We start from the raw sequence: 15243 nt of genomic DNA, 5'->3' as shown, positions 1-15243 counted from the left end.
GACTAGTAGCAGCCTTTTGCACACACTTAGTGCTATAGCAGGCTGCACATCTATCTACCTCTTGGTCATTAGGCAACTCAAAGCAAATATTCACCAGGGACAGTTACCCAAAGATATCCTCTTACAAATGAGAAAAATAAATCAGTGGTTGTTGGTAATTCATCTTTTAATTACAGTGGGAGCTGCTTAATGGAATGTTCTTCTCCCTTGCTACATATTTTATTAACAGCATTCAAGAATAAATAAAATGAGTGCTAACTGTGGAAAAAAAAAAGAAACCTTGCACTAAGCTTTCTTGAACCCTGTCTCTGTATGAATCTTCATGTCTTGTTATGTTAAAGCTGGTTTCAGATGGTTCTGAATTTGTTCACTAGTTTTGCAGGTGAAAATGCTTATATGCACTAGCAGTGCTTTTTGTCCCAGAATAATTAAATTGAAAGTGAAAGCTACACAAAAGTATATAAAACTCTATATTAATATTGAGAACCAAACACTCTAAATATATGCATACATCACCACATATGCGTATATATGCATACTCAGATACTTATGTGCATACACATAATGCATGTGGTGAACATATACTGTTTATTGTAAATGGCACGCAGGTGTTTTCCACTATGAGATGTAGTTTTCTGCTCTTACAGCTATGGCTACCCCAATTTTTAATAATTTGTGATGAAATTTTCTGTGCTGGCTGTCAGCCTCAGGCTGTTACTTGAAGAATATCAGCCAAATGGTTTTTCTAACTCATTTCTGTAAAGTTGGCTGGGAAGGAAAGGGGAAAGGGGGAAGAGGGAAGGGGGAAGGGAGAGCTGTATTGCTTATGTCTAAAGATTTTTTTTTTTCCCCTTAAAAAAGCTCTAGTATTTATAGAGCATGACACTGAATTCTGACAGTGGTAAGCTAATTATTGCACAATTTGCCATTTCTTTGTACATATTTATATGTACATATAAATTTGCCATTTATTTGACCAACTTACAGTCCTTCAAAAAGTCACATGCTTGTAAAGTTCTGGCTGCTACCCTTGTTTTTCAGAGAATGTTTCCATGGCTGCTATGTTTTGTGTGTTGTCTAGTCTTTCTGATATATGTTATCATACTCTGAGCACAGCTAAATGGATAAGCCCCCTCAGGGATTTGGGAGGAGTAATGCCTGCTTTGAAAGTCCCTGATGGATTTGGACAAAAGATACAGGCCAAAATGGCTACAATTCTAACAGATGTAGAGGCAGAAAAATATATGACTTCATGCTCCTGGCAAGTAAGATCTGAAAGGAAAGCTTGGCTTTTCATGGAGGCTGTATCATTCATTGGCACACAGAATAGTGTGCCAAAGGACAAAACCCCTACAGGGGCTGCCTGGGCAGATTATCTCCCTTTAACATTTTACCATCTTGCTTCATGCTTTGACATCCTGTTTCACTTGGGAGCTAAGTGAATGGATAACCAGACAAACCAGACCTTCCTTTACTTGTTCTAGTGTCCATGATCCTTCCACTTAGGTAGCAGTTCAGTTTTGTTTTATTTATATGCAGGCAATGTTTGTCCCAAAACATTTTCACAATTGTAAAAACAATCACTTAGCCAATTTTAGATTCAATTAATTATCCTCATTTAGATTATTTGCATGATGCTAGTCTCTTTGTATTTTAAAATTGTAAATTACTTTTTTTTTAAATTTAATTTTGGGTGATCACTTATTTGCTTCTTCAAGATGTCTCAAGATGAGCCATTTCCTGTCTATTATACTATTTTCTTGCTTTATTTCAAATCTAAGATATATAGAATATTTGTTTTCACTTTATTCTAATGGATTTTTATTCATTCTGCAACATGATTTCACATCTAATTTTAATATTATTGAAAGTCATTTCAAATGCCCTGCTTTCCTAAGCTTTCTTGTTAAGGTTCTATGGAAGTTGCATACTTCTTCATGACAGTTGATAGGATGAAAGTTTTCTGAGAGTTTCAGAATATAAATAAAATAGATGCAACGTTTTGTTATATGTTAATAAAACTACAGAGTGCTTATCCTGTCTACTGAATCTGTCTCAAATTCTCCTCCTCTTATTGTATGTTTCTGAACTAGGTGTTTTTTCTTCTGATCCTTTAATTCTGTATTAATCTCTCTATACATCAATAAATATATTTAAAATAAACATAATATATTCTTTAACCTGTCCCTTCACCATAGTTATATAAAATAGCATCAGGAAATTTAGACTAAACAATGGAGAAGCCTATTTGTGAGTAGTTAAAGCACAGTACTAGCAGCTAGAAATTCCCTTCTGCTCAGACTTTGTCAGTGACTCTTTTCTTCAGTGTTGTCAAGACATTCAACATCCTAGTCTGTGAGCTAAGGACTTATAAACATCTAACTCAGGGACAACCGTGCAGTCTAAAATGAGATCCTTAGTTGCAACTGTTTTGTGTCAGCCTGACTCAAAGCACTTTCCAATTAATGAAACATTTTTTGGAGAACCTTTGGCCCAAAATTAATAATACATTTTATTAGATCAGAAATATTCTTTTACAATATTACCCAAAGGAATTAAGATTGATTTAATCGCTATTTCCTTACATTTTATTGATTTCTTATCCAGAGAAACACTTGGGCATTCTTTTCCTCAAATTAAGCTTTCCTCCCCTCAGTGCACGTGAGGTATTTCTGCCACCGAATCTCGTATTTTATATCAGGCTGTACATTAACCCACCTGATAAAAACATTAAACAGGATAAGCATTGAAGATTGTCTATTGCCTGAGACCAGACATGATCATTTTGAAGAGAGACATCTGGAATGATTTTTGTGTAAATACCATAACTGTGTGTAGACTTCGAAGCAACAGAAAAAATTCCTTTGATTTAATGGAGTAGAGCTGTGAAATGTGGACTAAATGGTTTCCAGAAACAGATTTTCCTAAACTATTTTTTTTTTTATGATTGTAATGATTCTCCTCCTTGTATAATGAGCTTACTGGGAAAAAGAACAGTACGGCTAAGTTCTAAATTCAAGCCTAAACAATACCTATATATTTTGTCTATATTGTGGAGTATTAGAGCTACTTTTCTCATTATTTTCTCATATTATCATTCTTATACCATTTAAAGAAGCTAAGTAAGAACAGCAATAGAAACTGATGATAGTATACAATTTCCTATTCTGGGCATTTTGATAATGTGGTCTGCTAAAATATATATATATATATATTTATATGGTTTTGGAATGGATCCAAAACAGAAAACCTATAATTGATTAATGCAAATATATAAATGCTAATTTAAGTCTTTGATTACTCTCTAGTCTACCAAATACATCTTCAGAAATACATTTTCAGAAATGTTTTAAATTATCCTTGGTATGTTCTTTTTATTCCTTTGCTAATAGAATGGGTCAAACTACATCAAAATATAACAGTTAACACTATTAACACTGTTTTTTTCTTCACTCACCTTTAACATAACTTCCAATATGTAAAGCTGCTCCCTTGTCAGTCAAAACCAAATTAGAGTAGATGTACGTGATTTAGAAAAAAAAAAAAAAAAAAAAAAAGAGAGAGAGAGAGCTCTGTACCTGGTGGGGAGATGTGAATCTTTTTTCATATGTCAGTTGACTTCCTTCTGTGGAGAGGCGGAAACTTTTCCTTCTGATACTGTCTTCTGACTCTGACTTGGGGAACTTGTCAATATCTCCTTTGTCCTCTGCTTCCGACATTTCTTTCTGTCTTCTTTTCTTCCTTCTGTTTCTTCTTTCTTTAGCGCTCTTTGAGCTCAACTTTGATGCTTCTGAAGAACTTTCCAAGAGTTCTCCTAATCCCCCTACACCACTGAAGTCTCTTGATGCAACTGATGCTGCTGCCACTGCTGCTGTTGCCTGTCAGGTTACAAAACATGGTATTCTCAGTAGGTCAAAACCAAACAATTTTACAGACTTTTATCAATTGTTTTTGTTATCACTCTGGCAGTACTGCTTGCTGTACACCTTTCAGTGAGAAGATACACACAAACAAAATGAACCAAAGGTAAACTACTGAGTTCCTCATTGTTTTGTAGTGTGAGCTACTTGAAACATCAAATTTAGCAGTGCAATTTCATCATTATTCCTTAAAGACTTCCTGAACAAGACACTGGTCTAAAATGAAGGCAGTTGGGAAAGTATAAGCGTGGGGCTTTTTCATGTATTTCAGAACTGCTTCCAGATCTTTTCTTGCCTGACATTATGTTCTAATTCAGCTGATTCCTTCTGAATCTTTACAGAGAAAACTAATTCCTAACATCCACCATATGGGTTGTATCACAATCCAGCTAGTAGCCTGAAAGAAATTGAATCCAGACTTTCTTCACTGTCTTTGCAGTCTCCTCGCTTTCCTTCTGCCTTCACTGGTAGCGGACACAAACTTCTCAAAGACTTAGGCATGTCTTTTAGCCCTATCTCCCTCTTCATGTTTCTTTCCAAAATTCCCCCTCTAAAAACATTCTGTGATATATTTTGAGCATATATACAGATGTGCTCAAAAATATGTATACTCAAAAGTACATATATAATATATATATACTGTGTAATATACACTTTGTAATTATTCAGCAAAACATTTTCACGTACAAAAGGAATCTTGACTCTAATACTGCTTTTCTTATAATTGAGTTGCCATTCATATAAAAAGAAGTAATGATGCCTTGGCCTTTATCCAACCTTCCTCATAGTCTCTTTTTTTCCGTTAAAGAAATAAAGACTAAAGAAAAGATCTTAATTCTTGGTCAGTTTCTTCTCTGTCTCCACACTGAATCACACAAACATTTAGATATCTCTTGATATAATTAACAGTGGCTTAGTGACTTCCAGGGATGAAAGTGTCATTAAAAATGCAATCTTTGGTGATATTTAACGTTTTTATTAAACTTTTTCGTTGGTGATTTGGAAGTGATAGGGCTTGGTGATTTGGAAGTGATAGGGTTTAATGACGAAAATAGAGACATGCTAGTTATATTTCACAGGTCATGCATAAAGGTTTCTTTTTAAGGAAAAAGAGTTTCACTTTCTATTAGCACTTTCTCTATAGAATCATTCTAATTTAGTGAAAGTACCAATATGCTACCATTCTACCAAAGTACCATTCTAATTTAGTGAAAGTGCCAATATGCTACCAAAACTATAGTTTCATAGAAAATTCTGATTTACTAGTATTTTATAAGCATTGTTCTGTTGAAAATGACTACATGCCAAATGAGAAGTGACAGAAAATCAGTCCAGAAATTAGACAGATGTCTGACTCCCAGAGCTGAGTTCCTGCATATATTTTACAATCAGATATGTAACTTTCACATAAAAGTATCTATTAAAGTTCATTTTTCTCATAAAACTGTAAAATATTTGTCTTCTCTTTTCAAAGAAAACAAAGATTACTTTAAAAAAAAATTTGAAATAATACCTTTGTTACAGGTGCTGCTGTCTATTCTAAGGGTATATAAATTTCTGATTGAAATCAGTGTGCTTGAATTAGGGATATGCTTAAATAGTTTGCTGATTAGAAACCTAAGAGAACACTGACTACAATCCTCTCTGTTTTCCAAATATTGGGGAGAAACTGTTAAGTATAGCAAGCTTGGAAATTCTCGCTCAGACCAGAAGTAACATTACTAGAATTTTTTCACACGGTTCATAAGATCTGTAACATAAAAGCATCATGAACTATGACTACTTAAAGTCAAGTTTCAAGGACACCATTATCACAAATATTTTACTTTTATGGTCAACAATGGTGAACATTTCTGTACTATTAGCTGGTTTTATTTGTCGTTTGTTTAATTCCTGATTTTTCATCAGCTATATCCACTTTTAAAACTGTCATGGTAAACTTTTTTTTTTGGCAATTCATTGAATAATTTGCACATGTTCTAATTCATAGAAATACATGCCTTAAGAACAAGGCTGTTCAGAAATTACAATATCCATCATTACCTGTGCTTCTTCTTGTTGCTTCTTCAGCTGTTCCAGCATTTGTTGAAATTCTGCCTCTTTCTGTTCTGCTTCTTCCATGGTTGCTTGATTCTGCTCTTCATAGGCCATGGCAACCACGGCCAGGATTAAGTTGATCAAATAGAATGAGCCCAGAAAAATCACCAGAACAAAAAATATCATGTATGTTTTCCCAGCAGCACGTAGTGTCTAGGGAATAGAAAGCATATCTCTGTATTAAACCACCTCTCATCTTTGATACTGCAACACCATAATGCTTTGGGGTTACTTGAACATTTCGGCTCATGTACAAATAAGCCTACTTTTTACATCATAAAATTTACTTACCAGCTGATACAGGTTTTCCCAGAAGTCCTGAGTCATCAGCCGAAAGAGTGACAAAAAAGCCCAGCTGAAGGTGTCAAAACTTGTGTAACCATAGTTGGGGTTTCTACCAGCTTTCACACATATATATCCCTCTGGACACTGCCTATGTGAAAACCAAATAGGAGATATTAATTCATTAACTTTTATTTTCCTCTGTGTATTTATATATATATATATATATATATAAAGTGTTTTGGGACAATATATGTTATTTTTGCACATGAAATCCATGAATTACAATTAAGTTCATTCAGAAAAAAAATGTTCAAAGAAAAAAACAAATATGAGTGTAAACAAAAGATACCCTTTTCATCCATTCACTACGTGGAATGCCCCAAATGTTTAAATTCTTCTCAGTCACATTTTGCAAATAAAATCTTTATTCCAAATGATTAATTTCCTGGCAAAAATACTGGCTGAAATGTTGTTAGGGTTACAGACAGATTAAACAATATTATTAGCTAAATCCAATTGTACTGTTAGGGATCTCCCACACGAAAGCTGAGATTTTTTTTAATAAGCTTCATCACTACAGCCAGTCAGGTATCAGAGTTCAGTTAACAATTCTAGCCTAATAATTGGACACATATGTATGGCAGAGTTTGCCAGCGAACTTTGCAAAAAGCTAGGTTTGAAAAGAAAGATTCAACCTTTAATATTTTACATATTCTGTCTCTGCTTTCATCCTACTTTGTTCAAAAAGTTCATCTCCAAAATAGACTTTACAAGGGTTCAGCTTTTATCAACATCAACATAATTTTCCAATCAAGTATGAACAAACACTGTTAATGAATATTTTGCTTAGCCAGTGATATTTTGACTTAAGTAAGAAATCATTGTTTACCAGAAAAACCCTATAAGTTTTGTAACACTGTTAATATGAAGTTGCAACTGCTATGGATAGATTTCATTTTATTGCTTTTTCTACAAAACATAACAGAGGATTTTTGAAAGGGTCTTACCCTGCATCAGAGCTATTACCACAAAGTAGAGCATCTCTTTGTCCTTCCAAAATATAAAAATGAGCTGTGTAGAAAGCATTAGAAATATATGTGAAAAAAGCAAATGCATCTTTAAGTACTACCAAAATAAATAAATAAATAAATAAATAAACATAATAAAATAAAAGTGGTTATTTGCTAATTACATTGTAGTTTATTTAGGAACACTTCTGGTTATTGTACTTGTTTATTGTATGTGTCTACTGTTGGTCAGTAACTGTAAATAATTCTATATAAGGCAGAAATATAAGCCATTCTTTTTTTTTTTCCAAATTACAAATATTTATGTAGATAGCCACAAATATATTAAAAAGTTACATCAGTCGTTCTTACTTTCATCCTCAATGTAATCCTTCCAGTTAAATGTGCTCACTGTTGTATTAACAAATGTACCATTTTCATCCATTGTGCTATTAAAGTAGGAAATAACACTTATTTCAAAAGTAGAATTGTCTGGAGGCCACTGCAGGCATTTATTCCTCAAGTTGCCCATGAACAGCTGCAGCCCTATTAGTGCAAATACACTTAGACAAAACACAGTCAGGATCATAACATCCGAAAGCTTCTTCACAGACTGAATCAGGGCTCCTACAATAGTCTTTAGGCCTGCAAAGAGAAAAGATCCATAGATTTATCAAAGAGTATCTTTGCCCTTCCTATATTGTTAAGATGTCATGCAGACACTTAAAAGAAACTGTTTTTATTTGTCAAAAAGTAAAGCTTCATGAACAGCCTCAGAGCTTGTGAAGATGAATGAAAGAAAAATATTTTTTTTATGAATATGCAATGTACATACATTCAAATACACTGAAAATATAATTATCAAGCAGGAAATTTATCAATCATGCTTTGCTGTTATAGATATGTTTTGATTTCTTAATTTCTCTTTTCATTTAATACTATGCCAATAATTCACTTTCCAGTTTATATTAAATATAATTCCAGAACAATATGAACTGGGCAGAATTGCAAGTAAATTTCAGAAAAAAAAAAATATTTTTTTATTTGATAAATTTTCCTGCGCAATACTTATCTCCTTTTTTTTTTTTTTGTAACTTTTGTTCTTGTTGTTGTTAGTTGGTTGTCTTCAAGGCAAATTTCAATTTTAAGTGGTAATATAACAGAAAAAAAATCAAAATCAAGAAAGCCATAGCGCTAAAGCATTTTTAATGTAAAAGAGACAGTTTGTCATAATAAAACATGGAAAAAACAAAGCAAAATAATCCATAGGCCTTACATTTTTGCTTCATGCAAGAATCTGTTAAACTCAAAGGCTGATTTTGCAAAATAAAAGAAGCTAATGCTAAGAAGGCAAAGAATCATAATCCTGGCTTATGATCCATGCTTTTTTGGTTTTTTATTTTTTTGCATTGTGAGCAACAAATAACAAGACTTATGCTCAAAAGAAGTGAATTCAACTTCAATGGAACAACAATCAGCCTCAGTGTTTAACCTAGCTCTCACCTGGAATGACTGATATTGTTTTCAAAGCTCGGAGAACTCTGAATGTTCTCAACGCTGAGACATTGCCCAGGTCCACAAACTCTGTCACATATCTGTAATAGGGGAGTTCACACACAAACACAATGACAGCACACAAATAACAATTGGAGTTACAAGGGGCCTAACACCTTACACAGTTACTTCTTACCTGGGATTACAGAAATAGTTTTCAAAGCTCTCAATACTCTGAAAGTTCGAAGAGCTGAAACATTGCCTAGGTTTACAAATTCTGTTACATACCTGTAGAATTAAATCACAGTTATTCAGAATTGAGGCAGAGCTTATACTAATTATGAGGGTCTTCAAAACCTCTGTGGCAACATTAGCAATCATACTCCAAAATTTACCTGTCTCTTCAGTACACCTCTCTTTTATAGGTATTTAATTTCATCAGTTATGCTTAAATTTCACTGAAGTGACACTCACTGATTTATATTTGAACAGATAATTAAACTAAATAGCCTGTAATAAGATGGTGACATGAAGTTAAAGGGATGGCTTCCATTCCGATGAGCAGAAAAATGTAGGACATGAAATTAGTGTCCCTCAGCAATAATTATACTAGCAGCTGAAACTCTGTACTCAATCCTGCCATATTTTACTTTGATTTATGAGTACTAGAATGTGTGACACAGCATCTAAACTTCACATGTTGCAGAAATTAAATACTTTTAAATAAATATATTTATGATAAGAATAGTATTTGCCACTAATTTCATGCCCTAAAAGCTTAAAAAGTTCTTGAACCACTTACGCCATTAGAATGACACTGAAGTCAAGCCAGTTCCATGGGTCTCGCAGAAAAGTAAAACCTTCTAAGCAGAACCCCCTTGCAAGAATTTTTATAAGTGATTCAAAGGTATATATTCCAGTGAAAGTATACCTGAAATGCATCAAAGCAGAAAAAATGGATCTTTGCATAATCACGTTTGTAGACAGTGGCATTTTTAATGAAAGATGACTTGCATGAAACAAACAGAAGTGAAAGGAGCAACTCATTAAGCTGATTTGTCCCAACTAATTAATGAATTTAATTATTCAGTAGATGAAATTCAAAACCAAGATACATATATACTAATCATTTTCTAAAAGCTTGATTTAATCTCAGTGTTTGTGCTTGAAAATAGTGTCAGACTTTAGTATTTATAGATACATTTTAGATTTGATATTTATATGTACATTCTCCAGCGTTCATGATGTTGCCTGTTTGGTTGCGTTCATAGATCAGGTGGATGTCTAAGTGTTACAAAAATGCAGATTTTTTTTTAATGTTAAAATCAGAGAGTTTTATGAAAATCAGTTCTGGATAATAACTATATTCATGCATATGGTACATGTTTATTTCATAAATAAACATTAAATATAAGAAAACATGCCCACAGTGTTATTCTTGAACATGTGGAGCATGATTACCAATATAACTGGTGTGGGAACAACCACTCATTTATAAATATAGAATAGTCAGTTATAACCAGAGTAATGCAGAGACTTCCTGAGGCCAACGTGGGTCTGTGTGGACCGACCAAACAAAGGAAATCTACCTATAATCCTACTGCTCTCCTTTCAGCCTCTCAGCAACTGTAACAGTCATAGCCACTGCTGAGCAGGCTGGGGAACAGGTGAACGCTATTACAGTTTCTATATATAACATTCAGAGCATGCATTGAAATAAATAGAAATTAGTAATGGCTAGTGGAGAACTGGTGGGAATGAAAGAAGCCACAAGCAGTTAAAACCATTTTTTTTTTATTTGCCCTTTTTTTTTCTTTTTTTTTTTTTGATCAATAGCATCATTTCAAAGAAAACATATTTCAAAGGAAAACATATATCCATAGTTTTTTAGAGAATAGAAATTAATGTATAATCATGAACTTGATACTCTGTGGTTTCCTTCCTTCTCTCAGCTCTCCCTTACTCTTTCATAGGTAAGACCCTTTCCTCAGTCGTTTGAGCTTCTTGTGGTTTGGCTGGTTTAGTGTTCATGGGAGAGACTGCCCACTGTGGCTAGCACTTGTGAGTTCACATTGGTGAGCCACAAAGAATGTCCCACTGTGCTAAGATCATGGATGCTCAAGGAATATATGGCTGGCCTCGCCAATGACATGCAACAACTTCAAATGCACATTTGAAGTACTGGAGCTCTTTTTCCAGCCTGCAGCTCAAAACATCCAAGGGCAAGAGCTCATGTCAGTACTTCACAGTATAAATTCAGATATTCTTCATACATAATTTTAAAGAACAAGGCATTATTTCTAAGCCATTGAAATTATTCAGGAGGGAAACAAAGATATTAATGATCTCGTGGAATCTACTTCTTCATGACTCTGGAAAAACGCATTTGGATAAGCAACTTTCCATAAATACCTCTTGTTTGGAGCCACATGAAAATGAAGAAGTAAAAATGTTAACTTACTCTACATTCTTTGTCCAGTCTGGAGGGTTACTCATGGTCATAAATACACAGTTGGTCAAAATAGTGCACATGATAAGCATGCTGAATAATGTAGATTATAGTCAAGGGATGTAAGTCAGAAAAACATGACAATTTTACAATGCTGAAAGCATTAAAATATTAAGCGTATAAAAATATGTGCAAATAACATGAAATTCCAAGTGAGACCTCAAAATAAAGCTTTGCACATAATTCTATCTATTTTAAACAGTATGCCATCTGGCATGTTATGGTGTACTCACTGTAAAACAATGCATTACTTTTATAATTATGGCATGTTTGGGATTTAAATGAAACTTGAACACATCCTTACATGTGTAAAAATATGAAATGAGTACCCAAATGTAATCTCTCATTAAAGCCGGGGAATCATTCTAAAAGATCTATATGCAGGGGCAACTAAGTTGTTATTTGGAAAGGAATGAAATATATTGGAAAATATTCTCCTTTATTTTGACCTGGTTCTTTAATAGGACATGAACCCCAATGCTAAAACCACAATGCTGGAAAAGTATGCCTGAAAAAACCAGCTCTTTACTCATGCTCTTTTATCCTTGCTGAGTGAGTCAAGCTTAGGAATACTGGTCTTAGAAGAAATACTGCATTTCTTACAAATACTACTCGTCTTAGTAAATTTGTGACCTTAGATACATTGAAGTGCAATGGTTTGTTACTAATTTGGCCATAGCTGCAGGGCTTTGTATGGGACCAGGCCTCCTTTTGTATATAAAGCCTGATAGTTGAGCTCTGACAGCTTTAGGTGGTTCAGTAGCAAATTGTGCTGTTAGGAAGGAAGATCTTACTGCAATTCACAAGGTGATTTTTTAGGTGTGATCAGCATAAATTCAGTTAGCACGGTACACCCACATGGACATAACCTGTATATCTATATGAAAAGTCATATTCTAGTAATTATTTCAATCTTAAATGACAACTCTTAAATCAACATCAAGAAAAAGGATATGAATGTACCAAAATCTTGATAGCAATTTTTCTGATGGGATTAAAAGGAGTTAAAATGTACAAGGCAGATGTGGCACTGAATCGGAAAATTGTCTTTCCCTTATTCAATACTATGAATGTCTGCAAAACAAAAATTATAAAATTAAAATACAATGTTGACTATACAAGTGTCTTTACCTCCTTATAAAGTATTCCATTCTTCATCTGGTAGTTTCAAGTTTCATTCTACTGTCTACTGTGTGAGGAAAACAACTGATTTTTGTGAATACAGTGGATTAAGCCTTCCATGGATGATTCTTCAGTTCGCTGACTTTCCTAGCATATGAACTGAATTCTGATACTATTAAAATTGGTGGGAATTATCAGCACAAATGTCATTTTATCAGTAATAGCAAAATATGGCATTTCATCATTAAAATATTTTTTAATTTTTTTTTCTAACAAATTAAGTCTTTGATTAAAGTCAGAATTTCAGATTAGTCAAACACATTCTACCTTGTGATCAAACACAAACAAAACCAAAATTGTGACAGAGCCATTCTGAACTCCGCTTTGTATTTGGAACAACTACATGAGAGAATCATATATACATAAGTATGGTTACAAGGACAAACACCTTGTCACTAAGCAATGTAGCATAATTTAAAATAATTTCTATTTCATTTTAGAACTTAAACACTACCAATAGGAATTATATGTATCTTCTAAAAAAGTATCCGTGAAAAACTGAAAGGGGTGAATAAACTGCCAGCTGACATCATTCTGAGCAAAGACAAGTGTAACCAGAACCTATACTAACAAATCGTTTCTTCAAAAAAAAAAATGATGTTTTCATTTTGAACAATATGCTCTCATTATCTGTGAGCACCAAATGTAATTATTATCTTTTAAAATTTGACCTGATAAGCATAGAGTGAGTGTTCACTTTCATTATGTTCCTGTTGGTGGTCATCGCCCAAGTGTTTTCATTTTTATTCCAAGTGTATTTGTGTTTGAGATTTACTTGCATCTTTGGTACTCTTTGAAATTTCTCCGGGACATGACTATTCTTTATTCCTTTTGCTCTTTGTCAGTGGTAATGGCTCTGCTTTATGTTACCATAATAGAGTCTTTGTTATGCTCTTAGCAGAGCTGTAGGGTATCACTGGTTTCCATGTTGATTTCTATTCTCTGCAAAAATTGGCCATTGATCAGAAAAATGCTGTTCTCTCCATGGCCTTTGCTGCCTATCTGGTCTCCATGCTCTGCAAGCAAAAGCAAACGTCACTCTGCCACGAAAGAAAACAGGCAAAGGAGCATTGCCAGTGCCTGTTCACACAATAGCATCATGTGTGGCAGAGTGCCCTCACAGTCATTGGCATTTCTCTCTGCTCTACACCCTTTCACCCAGTTAGAAAAAGTCGACAGATACTGCCTGTCCCAAGGGCCCTGCTGCAGCAGAGCCTGAAGACAGACTCCAATTCATGTATGATTTTGTCTGCATTGACATGTTGATGATTAAGAGTAGTTTCTGCTAGAAACTGGAGGAGTGATGACTAATTCTAGTTCATCATTTAAAATGTCCATTTGTTTTCTGGCAAGCATATCAGACTGTTATGTAACATAAATACTGGCATCACCTGTGACAAAAGATTCTGCAGTTTACTAACTACTTGCAGCAGACTAAGAAGTCTTCACTAGTCTGAGTTTTTCCAGTTTTGACTACTTTTTCTGATCACTGGAGATCAGAAATAACACTGCAGTACTCATGCTTTCTGTTACTATATTGGTAGACTTGTTTAGAAAACTTTATTCCTCAACTTACTTATGCAACTTTATTCCAGACTTGTTTTGCAACTAGACAAAATAAGGGCTTAGTATACAAAGTTATATTCTAGGTAAGAATTTCTATGAAACTCTTTTATTAGACCAAAGATTTAAAAAGTCTCTGTGCTACATATATGTATATTTATGTTAGTATATGTTATATAGCTGTAACAGAAGCAAGGAACATGGCTACAGTCATTTATTTCACTAACTTGGATGGATGCTACCTGGTTATACACAACCATTTCCAATGCAAAATCATGCTTGAAACATTTTGTTTGTCATATCCAGTACTACAGCTACATTGAAATCAGGAAAATTCAGCCATGTTCTCAGGCAAGTTGAAGGAAGTTATATCTTCCTTACACTGTGGTAAATAACAAATAACAGATGCTGAAGTCACAATATAGAAGAGCATAAATCAGTTCTGTTAGATGAAAGGATATTTCTATGTATTATGGCTGGATGGCTCTAGCCATCATATTTTGTGATAAAAAATAATCTCCCTACTGCAGAAAATGATGTTCTATTTTGTGCAAAATAATATTCACTCACTTTTTTATTGATATAGTATGGGTCCAGGTCTTCCAAAGGTTCAGATACCATTCCTGGAGGTATGTCACCATAAATAAATGGCAGTGTCTTTCCTGCCTCCAAGTCACTGTTTGGTTTTGGACCGTTTTCATCATCATCATCTGTATGTTCTTGCTTGGGCTTTTTAGCTTTTTCTTCTGCAGAACGCTTTTCAATAGCTGCGAGAGAATCTCTAGTAAAATAGCGGAAGCTTTCAGGTCCTGGTGGTACCAGCAGTGCCTGTGCCATGTTTTCATCCTGCAAATTTAATTACTTTTAGCTTCTTGCATAAGAATGACCTACAAAGGAAAATGCAGATAATTTAGGAAAACTGGATTGTACAAACAAACAAACAAACAAAAAAAGAAGCACACTTGCACAGAAACTTTTTCCAGGCCTGAAATAGAAGCAGCGTCTTTCAAGGCTGAATAACAGTTAAAAGCAACTGCTCAGTTTTAGATATTTTACAATTTATTTTTCAGCTTTCTCCTGTTGGTCTATAAAAAGACACTATTTCTATCTGCTAACCCTGCTTTGTGTATGTCCTTAGTATTATGGTTTATTATTTATTACTATTAGTTTAGTTTAATTATTACTA

The 15243-nt window shown here is 34.0% G+C and overlaps 1 protein-coding gene across 16 annotated transcripts in view; it reads right to left on the bottom strand.

Annotated features, from left to right (window-relative positions):
- Positions 1-14909, bottom strand: part of LOC118259354 (sodium channel protein type 2 subunit alpha-like) — a 55908-nt gene extending 40999 nt beyond the window's left edge. For 6 of the 16 annotated variants that reach the window (XM_035568800.1, XM_035568829.1, XM_035568809.1 and 3 more), the window contains exons 1-10: positions 14628-14894; positions 12268-12386; positions 11265-11354; positions 9606-9734; positions 8813-8904; positions 7682-7954; positions 7310-7373; positions 6309-6450; positions 5964-6170; positions 3579-3878 (exon numbers count right to left, since the gene is read on the bottom strand). In XM_035568800.1, the coding sequence (XP_035424693.1) occupies positions 3579-3878; positions 5964-6170; positions 6309-6450; positions 7310-7373; positions 7682-7954; positions 8813-8904; positions 9606-9734; positions 11265-11354; positions 12268-12386; positions 14628-14894 (1683 nt within the window). Of the gene's footprint in view, positions 1-3578; positions 3879-4385; positions 4402-5963; positions 6171-6308; positions 6451-7309; positions 7374-7681; positions 7955-8812; positions 8905-8999; positions 9092-9605; positions 9735-11264; positions 11355-12267; positions 12387-14627 lie in introns of all 16 variants that reach the window. The other 10 variants (XM_035568820.1, XM_035568901.1, XM_035568921.1 and 7 more) reach the window with 7 other exon arrangements.
- Between the last annotated feature and the right edge of the window lie 334 nt (positions 14910-15243).

This window comes from Cygnus atratus, chromosome 6 (genome assembly GCF_013377495.2).
Source record: "Cygnus atratus isolate AKBS03 ecotype Queensland, Australia chromosome 6, CAtr_DNAZoo_HiC_assembly, whole genome shotgun sequence".
In the NCBI taxonomy this organism is placed as follows: domain Eukaryota; kingdom Metazoa; phylum Chordata; class Aves; order Anseriformes; family Anatidae; genus Cygnus; species Cygnus atratus.
The sequence above is the reverse complement of the archived record's forward strand: the minus strand, read 5'-3'. Positions and strand labels throughout refer to the sequence as shown.